Source organism: Polyodon spathula, chromosome 7, assembly GCF_017654505.1.
Source record: "Polyodon spathula isolate WHYD16114869_AA chromosome 7, ASM1765450v1, whole genome shotgun sequence".
In the NCBI taxonomy this organism is placed as follows: Eukaryota; Metazoa; Chordata; class Actinopteri; order Acipenseriformes; family Polyodontidae; genus Polyodon; species Polyodon spathula.
Window position 1 is genome coordinate 55,786,909 of NC_054540.1, and position 22,315 is coordinate 55,809,223.

The 22,315-nt window shown below is 38.8% G+C and overlaps 2 protein-coding genes across 16 annotated transcripts in view; both read left to right on the top strand.

The window, feature by feature from the left end:
* Positions 1 to 522, top strand: part of LOC121318869 (tumor necrosis factor receptor superfamily member 27-like) — a 9,131-nt gene extending 8,609 nt beyond the window's left edge. Inside the window, exon 9 of one of the 2 annotated variants that reach the window (XM_041256009.1) lies at positions 1 to 522. This exon is cut by the window's left edge and continues 1,640 nt beyond it. The gene's annotated coding sequence lies outside the window, so the exon portion shown is untranslated. The other variant, XM_041256008.1, reaches the window with a different exon arrangement.
* Positions 523 to 2,235: 1,713 nt separating this feature from the next.
* Positions 2,236 to 22,315, top strand: part of map7d3 (MAP7 domain containing 3) — a 28,876-nt gene continuing 8,796 nt past the window's right edge. For 2 of the 14 annotated variants that reach the window (XM_041256010.1, XM_041256011.1), the window contains exons 1-11: positions 2,236 to 2,321; positions 10,648 to 10,755; positions 10,966 to 11,046; positions 11,404 to 11,567; positions 12,626 to 12,740; positions 13,724 to 13,804; positions 15,134 to 15,238; positions 16,662 to 16,757; positions 17,658 to 17,756; positions 19,354 to 19,479; positions 21,021 to 21,160. In XM_041256010.1, the coding sequence (XP_041111944.1) occupies positions 2,276 to 2,321; positions 10,648 to 10,755; positions 10,966 to 11,046; positions 11,404 to 11,567; positions 12,626 to 12,740; positions 13,724 to 13,804; positions 15,134 to 15,238; positions 16,662 to 16,757; positions 17,658 to 17,756; positions 19,354 to 19,479; positions 21,021 to 21,160 (1,161 nt within the window). In that variant the 5' untranslated portion in view covers positions 2,236 to 2,275. Of the gene's footprint in view, positions 2,322 to 10,061; positions 10,090 to 10,647; positions 10,756 to 10,965; positions 11,047 to 11,403; positions 11,568 to 12,625; positions 12,741 to 13,723; positions 13,805 to 15,133; positions 15,239 to 16,661; positions 16,758 to 17,657; positions 17,757 to 19,353; positions 19,480 to 21,020; positions 21,161 to 22,315 lie in introns of those variants that run through there. The other 12 variants (XM_041256018.1, XM_041256019.1, XM_041256012.1 and 9 more) reach the window with 11 other exon arrangements.

The following is a 22,315-nucleotide window of genomic DNA, read 5'->3' on the forward strand; positions in this document are numbered from 1 at the left end:
TTAAAGGCAGCTCTTTTTCATTGTTCTCAAGCCCCTACAGCCACAACTAAAGCCTATAGAGAAAGATATGAGGTAATTGGTTCATCGTTTCAAGCTGCAGTACCTCGTGTTTCACAGAAAGGTTATTCACTGATGCACAGTCTTCCACAGTTTAACCTTCATTGGGTTTAGAAAGCGGTCCTTGCTGACCTGTTTGTTTACAGTGTGTTTGTTTACAGTCAAAGAGTGTTTTAGCAGTCAGGGCAGAGTATTGGAAAACAATTTTCTTTAATACAATTCAAGGCCTCACAAATACCCTACAATTTTAGACTAGCTCATTAAAAGCCCTGCGTGCTCTCTGATCCTCTACCCGCCTGCCTGCCTGCCTGAGGGTTAAGTAACACAGCGCTCCTGAATATTTCACCCCTGCGTAACTGAGCCCCAAGCTCAGCGTGTATTCCCTTGTCTCCCATGAAAAATGAATGAGGCGGCTACAGCCTTAATGTGCTGTAATGGAGAGGATGGGGAAGGGGGGATGTGGGCGGGGGGGGATCAGTGCTGGTGCATTGCAGGCCAGGAGAAAGGTCCGATCAGCACACCCATGCACGACCTCCACTTCATCGAAACGGTACAGAATTGGCATCAACAGTGGCAGAGTTGAGCTCTGGGGTTACTCAATAGTTTAACTACTGCAAGGTAACTGTAATCACACTGCAGCTGCAATCTGAGATGCTATGATAATGTTGCCAGCTTATTCTCCACACTTCATCCACTGTACTGCAATTCAGCTGCACTTGATAGCTGCAATTTCAGATTCTTTTGTACAATAACAATAGTGACAGTGGCTAACAGGATTGCTGTTAGGCTGCAGTGTAACTACAGTGCTGCAGTCTAATGCCTAGTATCCATTTTTCTATCTTCATATCTTGGTCCTTTTAGGATGTGTTTTTTGCTGCTGGGCTGCCCACGCCACCTTGCCCACTCAGACTCTCATTTCAATACGAATGAAACATGAAAGGAAGCACAAACAAAGAACAAGCCCCCTTTTGTTTGCCCACAGCTAGCTTAAAAACAAATGGAAATTCTGTAAAAGCTCTGTATTTTTACATCAATAGTGACTGCTTTCCATTATGATACAAAATGACCCCAGTTCAATTAATAAATTTGCAATGCACAGTGAAGGAGTTAATTTAAAACTACTTCCAATTATATTGGCACACTGTAGTCAGTGTTCCTCCTCGCTGTTATTTTAAACAGTTGTTCTGCAAGATGGGCAGGCCCACAAAGGTTGTCTGTTTCACAATATATGACAATTAGGCATCCTGAGTCATCAAACCACTTAATGTACACAAATGAACAAAATATATGGTGCTTCCTTTCCAATCTCTCCTTCTTCTGCCTGGCAGTCCATAGCTGCCCCAGTATAGAATTTTACAAAGAGAATGAGGGAAATTAATTTAGACCATGCTAGGGGAAAGTCAAAAGGGTGAATGTCAATAAAGAGTAAAAGATGGATTAGTTTGTTATTGTAAAACAGGCTAAGCCGTGCTGCTCCATATACCAACATTTACCTCCAGTGTCCACCTGAAGAAGAGACCTTGGTGGTTGGAAAATCCATTCTATAAAACTTCTTACCAAAAATACAGTATGCTGTTTGTCTTTGTTATAATAAAGATTGGGTAGTTTTGCAAAATTACCTAAACTCCTAAAATAACAGTGATAGATAGATAGATAGATAGATAGATAGATAGATAGATAGATAGATAGATAGATAGATATTGTGAAATGCTGTTCTATTCTGGCCGTATTTTAGTACTGTAGTGTTGTAAGATTTCTATAACAATTCCAGTGAAACAATCCACAGTTTAGATTAGATCTGATGAATGGGGCGGTGTTTGTAACAGAGGAAGCATGTAAGTTCAGAAGAGTATATTCTGGTTAATTATACTGTCATTTAATGGCCAGAGGTGAAGAACTGTCTACTTGTTTAGAAGGCCTGGTTATGCAGAGGGCTGCGAGCACCCACGTTGCCATGGCTGCAGGTACTCATCTGTTGCGAATGGCACAAACAGTCTCTGAATTAAAAAGGCGCTGCTTAACCGTTTGAGAGAACATGCATATAAAGCAGATAAACGCGTATCATATTCAAGAGTAATAGACCCGATACTCATTGCCATGCATCCTCCCCTCAATAACCAGCTGGCGGCGCTGTCGCCCGGCCCCTGGTCGATTAACTCCGTGCTCGTGCTCGTGCAGGGCGCGCTCCCGCTCAGTCGGCGGAAAATCAGTTTAAAAGATGGCGGAGGGCGCGACGTCCCTGAAGGGGCTGCGAGCGCAAATGGGTAAGAAATATTATCGCAGTAAACAAATATTAACAAAAACTGTATCTCTTGAACCCAAGCCACCCGCGCAGACCCGTCTTCTTTTATGAAAGAAGGCGAGGTTTGAAAGTTTAAGCGAGGTTTGAAAAGTCGCAGTGTTTTTTTTGTTTTTTTTTGACGGAGAGGGGGTGGCTGTAGCCGGGTAGAATGTACAGGGCAAATAAAAGAAAGTTTATGAAATCGTTATACTTCAATTATAGTCTTTTTCTGTACTCGCCGATCGATGTGCTGTTTGTAAACGCTTGGCAGGGCATCTGAACGGAAGTTGGGGTTTCAGAGGTAAATTAGTATATTTTTAATGTCAGTGACAGTTACATTATATTTGGGGGGGGCAGTTGACAGCTGGCGCCAGGCTCGTGATGGGAGATTTATGCAGATATATTAAGGGTGGTGGTGTAAATAAATAAGTCAATGTTAGTCACCAATTAAGAAAATAGCATTAAGCTGTTCCTGTTTTGCAGGCAGTGACACAGTCGGCTTCCAAGTGATTCACGGACTGAGAAGGTTGCATCTGCTAAAATCTGAATCTGAATACTGTATTGAATGTAAATATTGTGTCGAGTTCGACAATAGCCTATGGGTTCAGTACCGTAAACCCTTCTATACAGTCACATTGCAATTGGAAATACTGTTTTGTGGTTGATGCATTTACGAATTGTTCTTTTTGAACACATTACATTTGATATAAACTATTCCGATTTTAATATTGTGCATTATTGCGGTTTCTGTTTGTATAAGTTGTTCATTTTCACGGCAGTGGAATTGTCAGCCCCCAAGCAATAACATGGGGCTGCTGGCTGTACCTAACCCAAGAATTTAATATTTGTAATAAAATATGACATTGCAGGTGGTAAATGCAGCCGCGTGAGTGCATGTAAAATATTGGAGGGCTATATTAAACCATTGACTGCGGCCCTTTGCTGTTCAGCTATAAAAGTGCATTTATGGGATCCTATTTAGTCTGTAGAATATATATTTTTGTTATTGTTTATACCATTCGAGAGTAGCATACAAAGGCAGTGCATTCAGGTTAGTGCATGGTTTATTAATTTTGTGAAATACAAACAACTTCGTTTAACAAACCTGTTTTTGTTAAATATCTCAAGTCTTCAGTTTAAGCAGAGCTTAATGATTGTGTTATCTCGCCTCTCATTCAAAGAGAGGCAGACATGCAAGTATCTGGGAATCAGACTCCCAGTTTTAAACTGCACATTAACATTACAATTTACTTTGATCTCTGGGCTTCTTCCTTGCATAATGCTAATAAGATTACAGTGATCTGCTAGTGTAATCCCCAGTGTGTTACTGTATTGAAAAAGTAACATTATGAAACCAGGCCTGACTTCATAGCTTAATATATCAAAAATCCTGCTTTGAGATTCTATGTCGTACTCTTTTCGATTAGACTGTGTCGTTGTGGGTATGTGTGAGTTGTTGAGAAGCTATCTCAGTTATACAGTTCCTGTAAATCTGAAGATCAAAGGCTTATCTCTAAAGCAAATGTTTGGGTGTGTTATTGCTATCGGAGCATAGCAGTTTCAGTCCTCAAAAAAAACTGGGAAGTGACAGAATGTTAAAAGTGGTTCACAGGAAGTGGAGGGGATCTCTAGTGCTGGAGACCTTTATAAAACTGCAGTCTGGAGCCAAGAACAGTGCTGCTTTGACTTTTTTTAGTCTGCCTGTCTGGAAAGTGTATACCAGCTATTTTTTAGCCCAGAACAGACCAGCCCTGACAAACTAACAGGTGCAAAATGAACTAAAACAAGTTCAACTGCCTGCAATTGGGGGTGACGGTGTAAATCTGTAACAAGCTCATGCAGTTCTAGAAATATAAACCAGTCTAATGAACCTGCTTTGCCATCAGTCTGGATGTAGGCTAGCTTAGTCATCTGGTGAACACATTGCTGTTTACAAAATTTGCTGCATTATTTAAGTCACAAAAGATTTCGTTTACATACATAATTTTATAATCTGTGGAATGTAATTTGCTGTACATGCAAACAAGGCAGCTTCAGAAATGTTGTTTTTTGAGGTTTTGGGGTTTTTTTGCAAAATGATTAAGCTTGTTCATGTTTTAGGGTGTTTATGGTATTGTCAGTCGCCATCAGTAAAGTTCAGACACGCCATGTATCTTATGCAGAGGTCCTGTCTCATTGAGGCTCACCTAAGGTTTCCTATTCAACCTTCGATTCCCTGTTTGTTTGTTTTTTTGTCTTAAGTGCATTGCGATTTAGTTGTTGGTCAGTATGATGTAAGAAAGTTAGTGTGATCGCATGTGTGACCCCCACCCACTGCAAAGTTCAAATGAAGTAACATACTTGTGCCTCAGTTCTACCTTAGCTGTAATATGAGGTACAGCAGGATAAGGCCCACCCAAAAAACCCAACTGGATGTAAAGGAATGTAACTGGTTTTCATCTCCCAAGTCCGAACCTCACTACAGCACGTTCATACACAATAATAAATGACTGCTTCCTCTCGTATGATCATCTCCATTGTGCTGTAAATAGCACTGGCTTACCACAGTGTGAATGTGTCCCCAGTAATCCTGTACAAGTCTGTATTGTGTGTGAGCTGCTGAGCACCGTGCTCGCTGTGGGCGGCAGCTGCTGGGTTAAAGGCTGCATTGTTGGAGCACAGGCGCATTCAAATAGTCACTTCCTGCTGGATAAATGAAGTAAAAGTTTCTGCAGGAAGGTCCTCAGAGGCTGAAAAGAATTGCCTTTAGACGCTCAGACACATCCCTGTGGGTTTGAAAGATTGGATTCATAATAGATGTTCAGATGCCCATGAATGTTCTTCAGAGTTTTAGTTATTTCTTAGTTGAGTTGGCTTATTTACAGATTAAAATATTGCTGCTGAGTGCCAGTTCTCTTTGTAGGCCTGTATTTTGCTTTATCATCTTAGTCTGTTGTGGAAACATATGTAAATATTCTCATGTAAATAAGTTAGTATTATTGGAACAGGAACTCTGGCTGCCACTAACCTCTTGTTTGAATGTATGCAGTATTTTGTCCCTTACTCTTATTGACCTACCTACACCACAAAATTGGTTAATGCAACATGTGAATATACATACTGTTTAAAATACTGTATAATAGTTTTATAAAATACTTTGCATTCTCACTGAGTACCAATGTTCAATTGATTATTATTATTATTATTAGTAGTAGTATTTAATTTTTTGCGCTGACCTTCTTTTTAACATAGTATCCAATAGTTGTTGATGCCATGGTGGTAGCTTGCCTGGGTGCAGTTTTTCTGTTCTCTGTTTGGGAAGGAAAGGACAGAAAGTACTACATGTGTCTGGTTTTGCTGGCAGGTTTTGTAGAACCCTGTATTCCCTTTACATTGTGTTTTTCTGTCTCCTATGTCAGTAAAATCCCTTTCTGCACAAACTGCAAGCAGGGAAATATTGACTCCAGTTTGCACATGATTGAGTAGTGTCGGCTTGTAGCAAGTTTTTGTATGGAGTCTATTTCTGTACTGTCTGCCCTGGTTGGGTCGGGATGCCCTTGTACCCAGGGCCTTTTTGGTAATATGCAGCTGTCTCTCTTCTGTACATAAGTCTTTAGGTTGTGTGTGTTATAATCTGGACTAAGGTAAATTGTCCAACACTTGCAGAAAATGTCATTGCTTTTGCTGCGACCCCATTTACACCAGCATTGTGAAAAGTGTGTGTTCTTTCCTTGCCCCTAGCATGTGTGTTTGTACTGCTACAAACATAAGAGAGTCTAGCTAAGCTTCTGCTGATTGTGGGTTTGTCAGTACAGAAGAAAGTGTTTGTCATTAAAAGACTTAATATACCAGATAAACTGTTTGATTGTGCTGGTAATAAATATTTTGTTATCTCCTCTTAATAATAATATATTTGTTATTGTTGTTTTATTATTTTTAACGCTTTTTGTTGCTTCAGATTCTAAAAGTGCTATGGAAGGAAAGATACATTAAGCGCAGTTTTGGATCTTCATATACAATAGGGCTTATGACTCGGGTACTGTTGTTTGTTGTGGCTCTCTTAGTGGTCTGTGCTTCTAAACTTCCTGTCCATATTGAGTCGCAAAAGGTCATATATTATTACAGTATCAAAGAACCCTGGTTCTGAGGTAACACGTGCAAGTAGCATGCCACAGATGTGGCCGCTTACTTTACCAGATGTGTGCATTGCGTTGAAATCAGCAGTACGGTGTGTTGAAGCTTTTACATGAAGGTTCTTTCATACAGTTTGGTGGTCTCTGTTGTTGTTGTTGTTGTTGTTGTTGTTCATGATAATAATATTTTGTTGTTGAAATTTGAACCTATTGCAGTCATAGCTTTGGTTGTGATTTATAGTATGTTTGTCAGTTGCGTCAAGCGGCAGTATGTTGGTGCCGGAAAGGTCGCTGTGCTCTAAAACAGGATCTTAAACTGCAGCTTCCACAGTCTGCACACTGTTGGTCATGGCAACCGTTGCAATGCAGATGTTAGGAAACCTGAGTTGTGGGTGAACTTTGGGAGTTTGTCTCTAAGCCTTAACGTGATGATGAGAGTCAAAAGAGCCATTCTTTTTTTCTTTGTTTACTGAAATTTGGGGAAACAGAACAAAATGTATGAAATGGAGAACCGTATTGCAGAATTAAAATATTATGTTTGTAAAAACAGCTGTATAATACTGTGTGGGCATTTTAACACTTTTGTAAAGTAAAAGGGCTAAAAGCAGAGATGTTTTGTATCTATTAATCAGGTATTGTGGTCTGTGCAATATGTGGCTTCTGTCAAATGCACGCACATTAATCTTGTGCTTGTAGCTGTCAGAGTAAGAGCCCAACACCCATTTAATCAGGATGTACCCTGCCTGAAACCACTGTCCTGGTCTGTGCCATGGAAAATAAGACTCCTGTTGCATAGCAGTGTTCTATTCATTCCAGCTTTTACTATGACCCTAAATCTGCAGTGTAGAGCCTGTAGATAATGCATTTGCATGTGTCTAATTGCCATGCTTGAACATGGATTGGCTCAGGTTGTTTTTTTAAAGTCCCTTTTCCTGCCTGTCCTTGTTCCTGTGGGACAGTAATGAAGCTGACATTTTCCCATGCAGATTCTCTGGAGCCAAGCAGATCGCAGTGGTCCACATGACCCTCTGGCGTCTGGCATGTTGTGTCTTGACATATGAAGTAAGCCCCGCCACATTTATAAAATGAATGGATAATACTTGCCAAGCTGTACTTTGAACAACAAAATCTATTATTACGTACACTTGCAATGTTAAATATCTAATAGTATTTATCTTGCATAATTGTTGTTAATTTTCTATAAAATAAGCAATGGCTATCATAAGAAAAGTAGGATAATAAGGTAAACACAGGATGTGGGGGGAGAAAGAGTCTGAACATTTTTAAAATGTTTTTGTTTTTCTGAAACAATAGTGTTATTGATGCAGTAAAGAAAATGTCTACCAGAATTGTGTAGGCTAAAAAGATGAACTGTTTGTTGTAAGTGGCCTCAGTCATGAGCTGGTTTCTGTAAAAGGCTGCTGTCATCAGGCATTTTGAGGTTTTCTCCCTACTCCATACAGCGCCCCCTCCACTAAACATTTCTAGTAGGGCTGGTTGATGGGGTATGTTCACATTATCTCTGAATGGCACAGTGTTGCACCACCCCCCTTTCCCATGATGCACACTGCTGTTCCGGTACTGTAATTGAAGCTGGTCCAGTCAGGTTCTGGAGGAGATTGCCTCAGCTTCCCACATATTCCCAAATGCTTTGACTTTCAAACATCAAAACGGATCAACCATTGAAAAATCTGGCAGCAAGTTGGTGGTCAGGGGCTAGGGCTCTTGTCTACATGTAAATAGCTGTCTAACTCTCCCCAGCAAATGAAAATAGAAAATCATTGTGTGTTTTGCTGGTAATCAAAGGACCATTTCATCAGTTTATTGTGCTTTGGTTAACAGCTACAGTATTTGCCCCGCAGCAACTTCTCTATGCTTCAAGCCTCGTTGTTCAAATTATCCATGGAAGCTTTTAAAAGATGCAGTTACGTAGTCAAAATTTGTTTGTTTTAAGATCTGTTTTTGTTTTGTTTTTGAGGTTTGATTTTAGAACAACCCAGTTTTATTTAATAAAAAGTTATACTTTGAGCAGTAATTACCACACGCAGTATAGTATTGAAAGCTGTGAATCCTATGTACAGTGGCTAACAATGTGCGTTTAATATGAATATTGAGGTCCTAGTTTAAACCTGGACCATTTCCAGCCCACATTGGGGTCTGCTGATTTTGAAAGATATGCAGTAAGTATTCAGCCAGGTTTGGGGGGTGTTTGTTGATGGATTGATTTTGTGTTTGTTTTTGTGGACCAGTTCAGACTCAAGTTACTACTACTGGTCTTCTGAAGTAGAGGTTGACATAGGTTCTTAAATGTACACATTATATACGGTCTCTTCCTAAAGAGGAGAAGCATATTAAATGTTATGTAAATTAGCACAACAACATTCCACATATTTCCTCTTAAGCACATAGACACTACAATGCATGTAACACATTTACATGCATGTACACTTCTACAGTACTAAGAAAAAGAAAGCTGTCCCAAGCAGTTTAAACCCAGGGTTTGTTGTTTGGCTGAGGTATTTGATTCATCTACTTCTAACAGTAATGAACTGCTACAGTGCACTCTGTGGAGTTTTCTGTTTTAATTACAAGCATACAGTTCTGGGAAATGGCTCACTGATCTTTAGGGGGAATGCAGTATTACACAGATTGATCTGAGGTGGTTCGATAGAAGCTTGCATTACAGATTTTGTTTTCAAAGCTGAAAATTAATTTGATTATTATGTCCAGTTTGACTTATTATTAAATTCATAAATGGTTTCAGTGCATAAATAATTGGCGATCTGTAACTTACTGTAGCAGCCTGAACATTTTGTTATTGTCAATTATATGTGAACCCTAATCCCCAGATGGTGTACTTTCTCAGAGTAGTTACAATGAATTGCTCTATTGAAGGATATAATTTGGGAACCACTTGCGTCAATCTGATTAAAATTGTCACTATGACACAAGAGTCATGGTGACCTACTGTTTAAAGCACATAACAAAATAACTCCTATAAATCTTACCTAATACAATGTCACTCTGGTTTTGTATTTAGAACAATGCTCATATTTATGATAAGCAAGTATTTGATTTCTCATAGCTGTTAGCCCTGTGTGTGTGCTATAGGTACACAAGGTGATACCTCCCTAGTGTTACTTGTCAGCCCCTCATTTGTTACCACTGGAAAAGAGGACAATGACATTCCTTTCAGAAATTATTATTAACATCAAATAGAGCCTCCTGCTGTGGTTAGCAATTATAAAATGACACACTGTGACTTGAACTATCTGTTTCTTATTTTGTTATGATTTTGGTTGAGAGGCCAGGTGGAATTAATCCAAGGTATTGAGCCTAGCTGCAGGAAGTGACGACTGAGGAGAGCATGGTTTCCAGGCACTGCGTTACTGAGCCTGTTCCCTGAGAAACCAGGGTCCCCTGGAGGCAGCTCAGATCTGCTGAAGCAGTATTGTGCTTCTCAGCAGTTTAGAGCTCCTGATATGATCACGTGAGGCAAGACGGCGTGACTGAGCTTCATGTCCAGGGACACAAGCCAGAGGAAAGGATTGTTGCTAAGACTGAAACGGTTGCCGTAGAGATTGCTTTTCGTCCTTCCTTCATACTTCCTTCTCTCTCTCTCGCCAATGCTGGAGAATGGTGAATATTTCAAAACACTTGGGGTTTCAAGCTAGACACTCGGTTTATTTGTTTGTTTTAAACAGTAGAAAATCCATTAAGGTAAAACCTGTAGAAGAGAATTCTGTTTTCTTCAGATTTTCAATTGAAAGCAAACGTGGCAGAATCAAATGGTTCCAGAAATGGAATTTTTCCATAATAATTTGAACGGTGTGGAAAATGATGCGTATTAACATTAATTCATAGGAATTATTGGAATGATAGCTAATAAAATGAAATAACCTTTAAGCATTGTTCTGTCCTCTTAGAGAGGTCTTGCATTTAGATGCATGAAATGGCCGTCCCTGCTTGGCTTGAGAGAACCAACCAGATCAGTCCAAGGTGCTGTGAGTCCAAGCCAGATTAGAACAGACCCATTTATTGTGCAGTTCAGATCCGATAGTTTCTCAAAGCCCTTGAAAGAATTCAGTCGCAGCTGCACACTAAAGTCAGTGCTTCTTTATGTTTTCAATGCCTCCTGTCTTTTGCGCTAAGCTTGTTGTGTTTATTTATTTCTCCCTTGTTTGTTGCTGTTTCCAGTTGCTGCAGCCGAAGCCCAAGCCGAGGAGAGGCGAGGCCAAACTGGAACCAGTCCTCTTCCGGCAGCATCACCTGCAGGAAGCAACACAAGGACAGGCGCCAGGCCGGGTATTCATTGTATTCATTTATTTAAAATGCATCATGAAATGATTACATCTGTTATTCCTCCATAACTCCAAACACTACATTATGAACTCGAATAGTTCTGGCTAATGCCTTTGGTGTAAGCCGAGTTGCAATATAGATGACCAGTGAAGCCCCACTGGTAAGAACGGTTTACGTTATCGACAAAGTGAGTCTGGTCATTTGTTCTTGCAGTACTCGATGGAGCAACACTAAGGATAGACGACAGGCTGAGGGTGGCTAAGGAGAGACGGGAGGAACAGCACAAGCAACACGGTAACTCTGCAGAGTGGTGACTATACTTTCGTGTGTATTTTTTCTGTTTGGTGTTGGATTGCTATTCAAAGGGACGGGTTAAAAGAATTAGATTTGCGCTTCCATTTGAACACAGGGTCTCCTGGCTCTTTAATTAACATATCCACATTGCCCATTGTCGTGTATCTGCACTTCTAAACTAGACTTCAATTTAGGATACATTTTAGTCAACTTGGGATCAACTTTCCTTTCCCAACTGGTGACTCTTACCCCACTTGCTGCACAGTGTGGAGTGCAGAGCATGCACACAGATGGGGGTCATTAACAAACACATTGATTAATTGGATGTCTTGGTGTGTGTTTCGTTTCCCCGTCTAGCTGCTAGAGAAACCCAAATACTTGAACGAGAGAAAAAGGCAAAGTTGCTGTATGAGAAACAGATGGAGGAGCGACAGAGAAAGCTGGAAGAACAGCGGAAGAAGGAGGAGCAGCGGAGGTCTGCAGTGGAGGAAAAGAGAAAGCAGAAAATGGTGGCGGAGAAGGTAGGAAGTCATTGAATCCAGCATTACCCTTCCTGCCTAGCTGTTTTTATTTAAGAAAGATCAATGTACTATGTGCTTAAACATCAAATGGACATTCGGTAATGAAGGACAGTAGAAGATCGAGAAACTGGTTTTCAATCACCATTAGCACGCAGATTTCATGTCCGTTTAAAATCTAAGAATCAAAGTGTGTTCATTGGTGCTGTATGTTCCAGTTTTCTCTAGTGTTTTTTGTTTGGCAAAAAATTTGGAAATTTGTATAGAACAGGTCGATCTCATTTCTCAACTAAAATATAATCATATTTCTTTTAATAAGAAGAGCTCATTTGCTTTATAAATAAGGATGAGTACGTTTATTTGCAATGGATTTGTTATTATTAAACTTAGTGATTTCCTTTCTGTTGGGCATGCAAAGTATGATCGTTGTCTAGCTGTGTATCATTTCTACATTTGAATATTTAGTGCTTAGTTTACTTTTTTGGGCTTGAATAACATCTGAGAGATTAAATGTATATTTGAGTTTGTACATCATGACTAAAGAAGTCAAAGACAATGGTTTGATCACTTTACATTTAACGCAGATAGCAGGATGAGGTAAAACAGCTATAGGGAAGAAAATAATTACAACTCACTATTGGAGGAACAGAATTGAAAGAAATTACAAACTGTGACAAAGGGACACGCATTAAAACAGCTTTTGAAGCTGCTTACTTATTAATGTCCCTATACATCCTGGGGCGGGGCAGTGACACAAGCCATCTGTTGCTTTTTACTAGTGCTGTTTGATCTGTTAATCACAAAGCAAACAAGCCATACGTCATTTTTCATTATGAATCTCTATACATGGTTAGAAATTACCTGGGCCAGAACCTGGATCACAAAAGCCAGTGTTCTGGCCAAAGAATAAGCTTGCCGAGCCACCAGCTACCAAGAGCAACCTTCCTCCCCTGTCCATCTCAGTCTCTCTCTACATTCCCACAATCACCCTTGTAGCACAGCAGACTTCTGAGAGCATATTTTGAATGCAGCTCTCTGTAACTGCTTCTTGGCATCTGCAGGAGCACTACGAAGCAGTGATGCTGCGCAGTTTGGAACGCAGCCAGCGACTGGAGCAGAGGCAGAAGAGATGGTCCTGGGGTGGAGCTGTGCCTGTGGAATCTGAGACTAAAACTGGTAAGGAATACAAGTATTACATTTCTTTTATCATTTCCTCTTCAGTTCTAATGATCTATTACCAGTAAATACAGCAGAAAACAATTCAAATGGTAGTATGTCGTGCTCTGTTGTTTTTCTGCTGGGTGCAGAAATGTGACATTAATCTGAAAGTATTGCAGCAGTCTGGCCAATTAGCAGCCTAAACCACGGAATCCTGATTTGAATTGTTAATTGAAAAACACCTGAAAGTAGGCTATTAAAATTAGCAAGTTTAATTTGTAATTGTAGTCTGAATTTGTGATGTGATTATTTGAACATGTCATTTTTTTATTCAGTAGCTTACTTGCTTTCCAAGTCCAACCTAGTCACAGTGCTTTTGAGTAACTGCGTGGTTACATCATAGGACTGGTGCAGTGCAATCGCACATCAGATTAAAACAGAAGGCTCCCCACCTCCATTCAACCCACCTGGTGTGTGTGTGTGGACATAAAATAGGTTTATATTACAAAAAATGCGTGGGCTTTTTTTTACTGTTGAGATATCTGCAGAGTTGAGTGCACAGTTTTGTTTTTCAACAGTGTAATGTCACAATACAATGCAGTATTTAGCAGTCCTGGACTTGCTTTTACATGATTGTGCAACTTTCATAACTTAAAATAATTAAAGCTTATAATACTATTTAAACTGACCATTTCAGGCATTTCTAGGCTTTTTAAAACACAATCTGTCAAATCATTAAACTAGTAGTGTCCCAGTCAATCAATAGAATTCATATTGGTTCTAGGTTATTGATCACTCGTGAGTAAAGGACTGTATAACTAGATCATGGCTCTTCCACTAGTTAATATCAGGCCTTCCCTCACGGTTCTGGCAAGCCTGACAGGGCTCTGTGCACTGACTGACTTGTGATTTAATGTTCTTGTTCGTGACACTGATTTAGTTTGTAGCTTTTCTTTTTTTTTGTCCCTCTCTTTCCCCTGTCTAATTTCTCTTTTGTCCAGGTGATCAAGGAACAGACCCGTCACATCCTGTAGATTTAATTGACTCTTCCTCTCCTGCAGAGCCTCAGACCGTGCAAGAAGGTGGTTCTGATGATTTATTAAATAACACTATGTAACACAATTTTTGTTCCTGGGTAGTAAGTGTTATTTCCTAATTGCTTGTGCCTCAAAAGTATAGAAAATGGCTATTATTCCCCACAAACTTTGCTTTTGTGACCAGGTCAGTGATATTTCAAAATATCACTATTTCCAATGGGAAAACGGGCAAATGTGTGCAAAAATGACTGCAAAAGATTTAGAAGTGAGTAGTTTTTCGAGATTTACGATTATACTGTATTTACAGTATAATCGTAAATCTCAAAACTACTCGCTTCTAAATCTTTTGCAGTCATTTTTGTATTACTTTAGTATAAATACATGTTAATTTGGATTCATATGTTGTTTTTTTCTGACTTTATGTGAACAAAAAGACACACATTTGCCCGTTTTCCCAATGGAAATAGTGATATTTTGAAATATCACTGTCCTGGTCACAAAAGCAAAGTTTGTGGGGAATAATAGCCATTTTCTATACTTTTTGCAGCCTAAGCAATTAGGAAATAACACTTACTACCCAGGAACAAAAAAAAATAAAAAATTGTTACACGGTGTAATCTCACAGATGGCCGATAACCTGCTGCCTGCTCTCATACTAACTCCCAACTAACTTGTTTCTTTATATTTTGAGCTTCTGTCATAAGCAGTCCTTCTCCAGTCAATGAGCACTTAACAAAGGCCACTTTTAAGTATCAAATGCACTCGCTTGATTTTGCTTTATTTTGCTTTTGCTTGTTTTGCACGAACGTATGTGTGTCTTTTTAACAGCTCACATCATCAGGTTTTCACAGGTTTGGTTTTATTTACAGACTAATGCACTTTGCTCTTATTAACAAGAATGTAACCCAGGATATTGTTAGACTGATTTGACAAGTCGAATTAAAATTATCTGCATTGTCCTAAGTGGTTTTAAGCTTTATTTATTTATTTATTTATTTATTTTACTGCTGACAAACAAATTAATTTTTTTATATATAAAACTGCATATGAAATCTGCAATACTGTATTATTTGAGGACTCCAGGGTCCAGTTTTACTTTGTCATTTGTACTACTGTAAAAGTCAAAACACTGTCCTGATTGGAGCAGTGCAGTACGCACTTTGGTCAAAAGCATTAAACGAACATAACAACCAGCTGGAAACTCCAGAGGAATCTGATGATCTTTCCAGGGTACAATTAGCCTCAATGCATGCCCAGTTGATGGGCTGTATTATTTTAATTCAGTGAGCCTTGTAAGTTTGTAAGGACATTCCCTGACAATTTTTTCTCTGAAAAATAACAACCAGTAAGAAACTTTCTTTCTCTTGTATCCAGTTGACAAACGCTCTGCATCCACAATGAACCTGAAACAGGCAGATTCTGTTATCAACAAACGCCTTTCCACATCGTCTGCTACCCTCATGAATTCCCCCGACAAAAGTAAGTAACTTTGGTACAGGCTGCTCATCATGAGCACAAGCACACAGGCTTCTTTTCCCAGAACCTTTGAATTCCAGTGTTCTTTAATCTATCTTGTTAATGTTTAGGTTGTGCAAGGTTTAATTCCAGTTTATCCCGGACAGTGCACCGTTATGTGAAGAAAAGATGCCCAGAAAACCTGGTAAAAAAACAAAAGCAACCGCTGTCCCGCTGCAGTATTTCTTGCGTGCTGTTCCTGATCGTACACAAAGACTGTCCTTGATCACAGTCCTCTAGCATGGCTGATTTATGAGCCTGCATGCCTGTTCGGATCAAAAGATAGCATTGTTATCATTTATGCTACACAGATTGATATGGGAAACGCCTGAATTAAAAAGCTGAATCATCACAACATTATTAAAATGTTGTTGATTTTTAGTTGTGGTCATTCTATATTTTACTAAAATGAAACGAGCTGTGGCTATACTGTATATTACTTCAGTGGATTTTGAAATCAGGAGTTTGATAGCCTGGAGAAGTCTACAGTGTGTCGTGGGTTGCTGGAGGCAAGAGTTTATTGTAAGCTGCTATCTGTCTACTGTATATGTGTTTCAACTGATATTTGTTATAATAAACAAATAAGACAAGCTGTCACAGTATAAATGTGATGTTTCATAGGCACTAGACCTCAGATAATTTAATAATTAACCGTAGCGTCAATTAACTTTATATAGCTACTGATGAAATAGCCCCCAGTATTTAAAATTATGTACTGTATAAACAGGAAATGGAGCTTTTCTGATTCTTGTCATCATTCTTTAACAAACATCTTTGTGAACCTTAGAATGTCTGCTTCGGTACAGCAGATGGCTCTTGAAGGTCATACGCAGTTTATCTGTTACCTGTCAAACTAATTTACTACTGCCAAGAGATAAACATTAACAAGGTTGGGCTTTATCTAAATGAATGACATTAACAAAGTAAAATATGTTCCTCAGGATACTGCAAGCTTAATCGCCACTTGATTAGCAGCTAGGAATGCTAAAACTAAAATCAGTGTCAATTTGTGTTACTGTTAATTTGTCAGCTTCATGTTTTGAAAGTGTATTTTACATGACCTATAGGTGCCCTTCCAGAGCACCTGAACTATGTTCCCCTCTCTTCCTCTTCCATTCAGGTAGTAATCATGGCTATGGGTTCTTGCATGGCCGCTAACGGGTTTATTACTGTTGGTATTAGATGCTGTTTCTCATTCCATTGACAGGATACTAAAGAACATGGGTCAATACCAGAGATTATGGAGCAGAGATTGATTTTGCTTTATTATTGTATAATCTTTCAAGGGACATGCAGTGCAATTTTTTTTAAAGTGACGTAGCTTGAGTTTGAGGATTTTCTTTACACTTTGTTTCAGAATGTAACAAAACTTGCTGTTTATTCTCAGGTGTCCAAAGGAGGAGTTCTTCCCTTAACAGATTGGCTAATAAGGCCACCCAACCCCCTAAGGAGCCCCAAAAACTATCTCAGAGGGAGCAGACAGGTGCAGGAACCCATTTCTTATAGATTGTTGTTGTTATTATTATCTACTTTTTTGTTTGCCCCGGATGGAAAGATAACCCCCTACGCATAAGTTTGAGTAATTTAATGTTTTACTTTGAACTGTTAGGCATGAAAAAAACTAACAAATAGTAAAGACATTTAACTATATAACTGTACCAGCATTCTTATAAGACTTTTCGATCAATTACCCGTAGTCTGTAACGGTAAAAAGTGAATGAATTGTGGACAGTTATTCTGGAATATTTTGAAAACAGTTCAACTCCTAACCACATCCTGTGCAGCCTTCTGTAGCGTGTGTGTGCGAGTGTTTATAAAATATAGGAGAGATAAGTAGGTTATGTGCCTGGTGGGGTTACAGTCATATCTAATAATCTGTCATTCAGCTGCTAAAACAATGCACCTTTCATCCAGTGTCTTCTGTAACACTTTACTATGTGTGTTCTTAACCAGGAAGTTTAATTGAGAGCACACATTATCAAACATGACAAGATTAAGAACGAAAGGTGAAAATCATTTACATAGACGAAACAGGATAGAAGTAGAACTGTTAAAGATACAGGCTCTTGATTTGTGGTCTTTGTTTTAGTATTTCAATATTATATATATATATATATATATATATATTAATGTACAATTCGAACTGTCGCATAGTAGGTGGTGGTGAGCAGCTTAGGTCACTAGAAGACCGTTTACGACCCTTTTTTAATGCCTTTTGTGTACAGCCTTATAATGAAACTCCAAATATTATTGGTAAATTAAAGCCATTCCTTTTTATAAAGGGCCTACTTATAACGAGGTAGCACTGCACTGTACATAGATGCATTTAAGTAACTGTACTGTCGTCAAAGTAACATTGTTGCCCTTGGTTACTTATTCGTAGGCTCTGTCCCGAAGAAGAGGAGCTCTTCATTAAGTAGACTGGGAAGTAAATCCCAGGCCCCTCCAATGCTAGAGAAAGGGACAAAGGAGGAAGAACAAGGTGCTAGCAGCAATCACTCACGCTTTCTATGCATGTTAACAGCTGTAAAATAAAATAAAAAAAGAAACCCATGTGGTAGCATTAACTTTACCATGACATAGGAACCAGGAATAACTGGCTTAGGTGCTAAATGCTTAAGCTGCAAAGAAGTGCTGAGGCAAACGCCCTGTGGAGTATTTTTTTATCCCCCACATAGACTTGCTTGGGACCCACGTTCCCTTTGTGCTTTCTATGGCTTGCTGATGCGCTTCTTGTGACTGGTGCTTCAAGGCACAGAATTGGTCTGTTCGTCTGCAGACACTAACATCAAACTAACAAATGCACTTTCTTTATTCTTGAACAGGAGGAGCTTATGTTGTTAATTACCATGCCACATTCTTTAACACAGCTTGTTTGTGTTTACTTTGACATGGTTCAGCAAAATTGTGCAGGTTTTATTATTCTTAATTGCTTGCTATAAAAGTGTCTACATCCTGCTTAATTCAAAATCAGCAATTGTTGCCTGGTTTATAAACCAACTAACAAGCTTTTTACAGAGGCATTCCCCATGCGTCAAATTACCACGCTCAGGAGTTGTTTGAGATTTTGTATCGCAACATCAGTTGTGAATTCAACAGTTTACAAGGATTAACATAAATAATCCTACATACAAATAAAATCTATTTAACTCAAGTCTGAAGGAAACGGCAAAAATTGTAACACAGAACAATAATTCATCGGTTGCAGCACACATTTATATGTGTGAAATCATTGAGTAAAATATTATTAACTGCAACATCGTTATTTCCAGTTTAAAGGATAATTTTAACATTAAATACATAGTGGAGTAGGGAAGGGATTTGTATTTATTTTGTTACTTTTGAATTAAAGAAGTTTATTGTAATAATTTGAAAGATTTTATTTAATTTTTTTAATATTTCGTGATACTACCAAGTAATGTATAATCATCACCGGACACTAGGCTTTCACTTTGAGAATTTATTTAAACCAGACCCGTTCACGGTCATGTGATTTGTCCTATTGCATCTTCTCTGCAATAGATCTGACTGCATCCATTTCAAAAAATGTGTTTTGCAGATGTTTGTTTTAGTAGTCTCCTGTTCTAAAAGCCTGGTTGCTAAGCTATATTTTTGGTGCAATATATCTCCTTCTTTGCCCCCCCAAAGGGAATGAGCATTTCAGAAAAAGAAAAATGACTGCAGCTAACATGTGCTGCAGATGTATGCTCCCTGCTTTGTCTTAACCTGGTATTTTTATACTTTTTATTATAGGCTTTTATTAACACCACTACTGCAAAGAAAGCATGTACATTTTTATTTAAAGTTTTGTTTCTAGAGGAAAGAGCATATCACCGATTTTGTTTAGTTCTTTTCCCTACATTAAAAACCTGCTCTTCACGTTTTTGTGTTTCTTTGGGTTTGCATGTGTTGAATGCAATGCACCTTAACCTAACAGTACCTTAATTATCGCAATGCACTGGTTTCTGTTTGTTTATTTTTTATTTGTTAATTTATTTTTCCCATTTCTCCTGCTTGGTTTATTCACGTGGACTCCTCTGTTTTCCCCCCTGTTTGTTTGGGTCGGTGCTTGGGTTTAGCTCGTCGTTCTCACGCCAGTCCCCTGGATAGCAGTTTCATCAGTCGCCTGCTCACTCCCACACAGGCCTCCTTAGCTAGGAGCAAGAGTACAGCTGCCTTGTCGGCAGAAGGATCAGTTTCCCCAGGTAATGGGCACCACGCATAGAGAAAAAAGCCAGCAGGATCCCTGGCCAGCGCTTGTGTTGTGTGTTTGTGTGCAGCTGCATTGCAGTGATATATACAAGTTAACAGCCTGCTGTTCTATGCAGCGCAACCAAAGTGAAGCTGCTTTTCCTCTCGTCATTGGTCTTGAGTGAGTACTAACTCCCCAGTTCATTGATAAAGTGTAGATCAAGATTTAAGTACTTTATAGTATTAGCATGTCATTATCTCTCTTGACACCCTTTAATTCCAAGGTCCTGCGGGTGCAAATCAAATGAATTAATTTTTTTGTATACAAGAATGTTTTGTTTTATTTTGTTGTTTTTTTTTTGTTTTCCTTGATACGAATTTGTATTAAAACAAGTGTTACAACTTCAGATTAAGTATTCTGATGATTTGTACAATACGATAGTATCACGTAGTTATTTACCTGTTTATTTAAAAACAAGAGACTATAAAGTACAACATAGCAGCCTCTGTAGGGTACAGTAAATGAAATACTACCTTATCCACACTATGTAAATAATACCTTGAGTTTGCCATTCACTTCATTCACAATCCTGTTTTCAACACACCATGCTTGTGCTTTATTTCAGTAGATATTAGTCCTAGCTAGATAGATTTTGAAATGTTCATATTGATAAGATCTACTGAGAATTTGTATTCGTTCAAAATGTTAATGTAGTTTAATACTGTGTGCATTATTGGTTTGTATTGCTGGTTTGCAGCAGATGTGGCTGGAAATGTGAACTAAGGCCAAGGCTATATGAGCAAGTGGATTAACGTGTAATTGGATCTAGTGTACCAACAACTCTCCCAAGTTTATTTTCTAGAAAGGTTATGCAGGATAGATAGATAGATAGATAGATAGATTTTTTTTTTTATTTAACAATGGCATTTGGTTTCTGTTCCAACATTATGGAGCCACCCCATATTATATGTGTCTGCTGCACTGTTTAAAATTAGACAGTTCTAAATACTTGAGGACTTTTGTAGGGCGGGTGTTGTGGTCCAACAAATACAGGTGACTGACTCTTTAGCACTATTTTTAGACCATGTTCGAGGATTGTGTGTCTGTCTAATATGTTACACGCACTCTCACAACAGTCATATACCTATTGAAATGTAAATAGATAATACATCTGCATATATGCAATTCTGAAAGCACATTTTCAAAGTTTAATTTCATTAGGGATGCAATCAGTGGAAATCACTGTGCATCACATATGCAGCTTTCATCTTTTTCTCTGGTTTAAAGAACAGCCTGGCATATACTGTGCTGCTGCTGCTCACACGCTAACTGTGTTTGTGATTTTGGGGGTGGGTGCTGTTTTGTGCTGTGTTAGCTATGGTTGTTCTCCGCTATCAGCTATAGTTTTCTTGAATTTGTTAAGTGTATGTGGTCTAATGTGCCCAATCTTGTTTTGTATTTTTCTTCCACCCTCCCCCCCGCTTGCTTGCTGTCTTTCTCTCTGCGCTTGTCTCTCTTTCCGTTGGATTTTCTCCAATGCCCTAACTTTATCAGAGTCTCACCTCTGTCCTCGTTCAGCCTCTGCCAGCTCCATTCACCCCCCCAAAGGACCCCTGCGCAGCCGTAGCATCGACCGGAAGAAAGGAGGACCCCCCTCCACAGCCTCATCCGATGGAGTCCCTGAGAACATGCAGGTGAGTCCAGAGGAGAAAGTGCAGTGTGCCTGGATACATAACATGGGTCCCTACTCCTTTGTCATGTAGCTGGGTGTTGTGGCCGGTGCTTTGCACATGATTATTGGATTATCTAGTTGCAGGACATATTTATATTAAAATAACACATTAGGTCATTGAACTTTCTGTATGTCTGTCGCAGTTATATAATGATAATGAACTAACAAGATAATATGGTTATCAATATTTTTTCAACATGATTAATAATTGATCATAATCAATTTTCAACTCTGGTGCATTGTATGCTTGTTGTCTTTAGTTAGAAACTGCTATTTGGTCTTGTTTGTGCATGCCAGATATTATTGGTGTGTGCGTCTGTTAGTCTTTACATGCAAGCATCCATGGGGATATGTAGTAGTCGTCAAGGGTATAAAAAAAACAAAATAATACCTTCATATATATGTGGCCATGGCAACAGCTTCTGCACAGGTCTACCCCTTGTACTGCTGTCTCTGTGACACAGTGACAAGGCCATTTCACATGAGATGGCTGCATAAAATTAGGTCTGTAATACTATCTATAGGAAATTTATTTTAAGATGACATGTATGACACATTTCTGAACACCATAAATAAAGTGCGGTTCTGTGCCTGCAAGAACTTGGGCCTGGATTCTTCCACTGTGTAAATCAACCCTTATACGTATGCAAAAGATATTCAATATATTACAGTTAAAGAGTAAGTAGCGGGGTTCTGACAAATATAGCGTTACATATTCGCTGTTTAAATCGCGTACCTGTCATTTTTCTTTTCATTGTTTACATCTTGACAACCTTTTACACTTAGAACTTTAAAGTTTGTTTCAAAGCTCTTTTTAAAATGGCCTCTCCAGTGCACTGGGGTTTGAGATCTGTTCTAAGTCACTGCTGGAAAAGCGATTTAGGAAAGAAAAAAGTGCTCTGGCTTTTCTGTTCCGTACCACATCATGACTCGTTATTGCTGTGTTACCTGTTTGACATTGAGGGCAATAATCCATACACTATCAGATGGTTGTATTTTTGTTGTATGGTGCCTTTCACATGAAAGTCATCAATCAGTAAAATACATTAGAGATCCTGTTCTCAAACAAAGTCATTGCCAGCTCAAACATTAGTAGCAATTTAATTGTTTGTTTTTA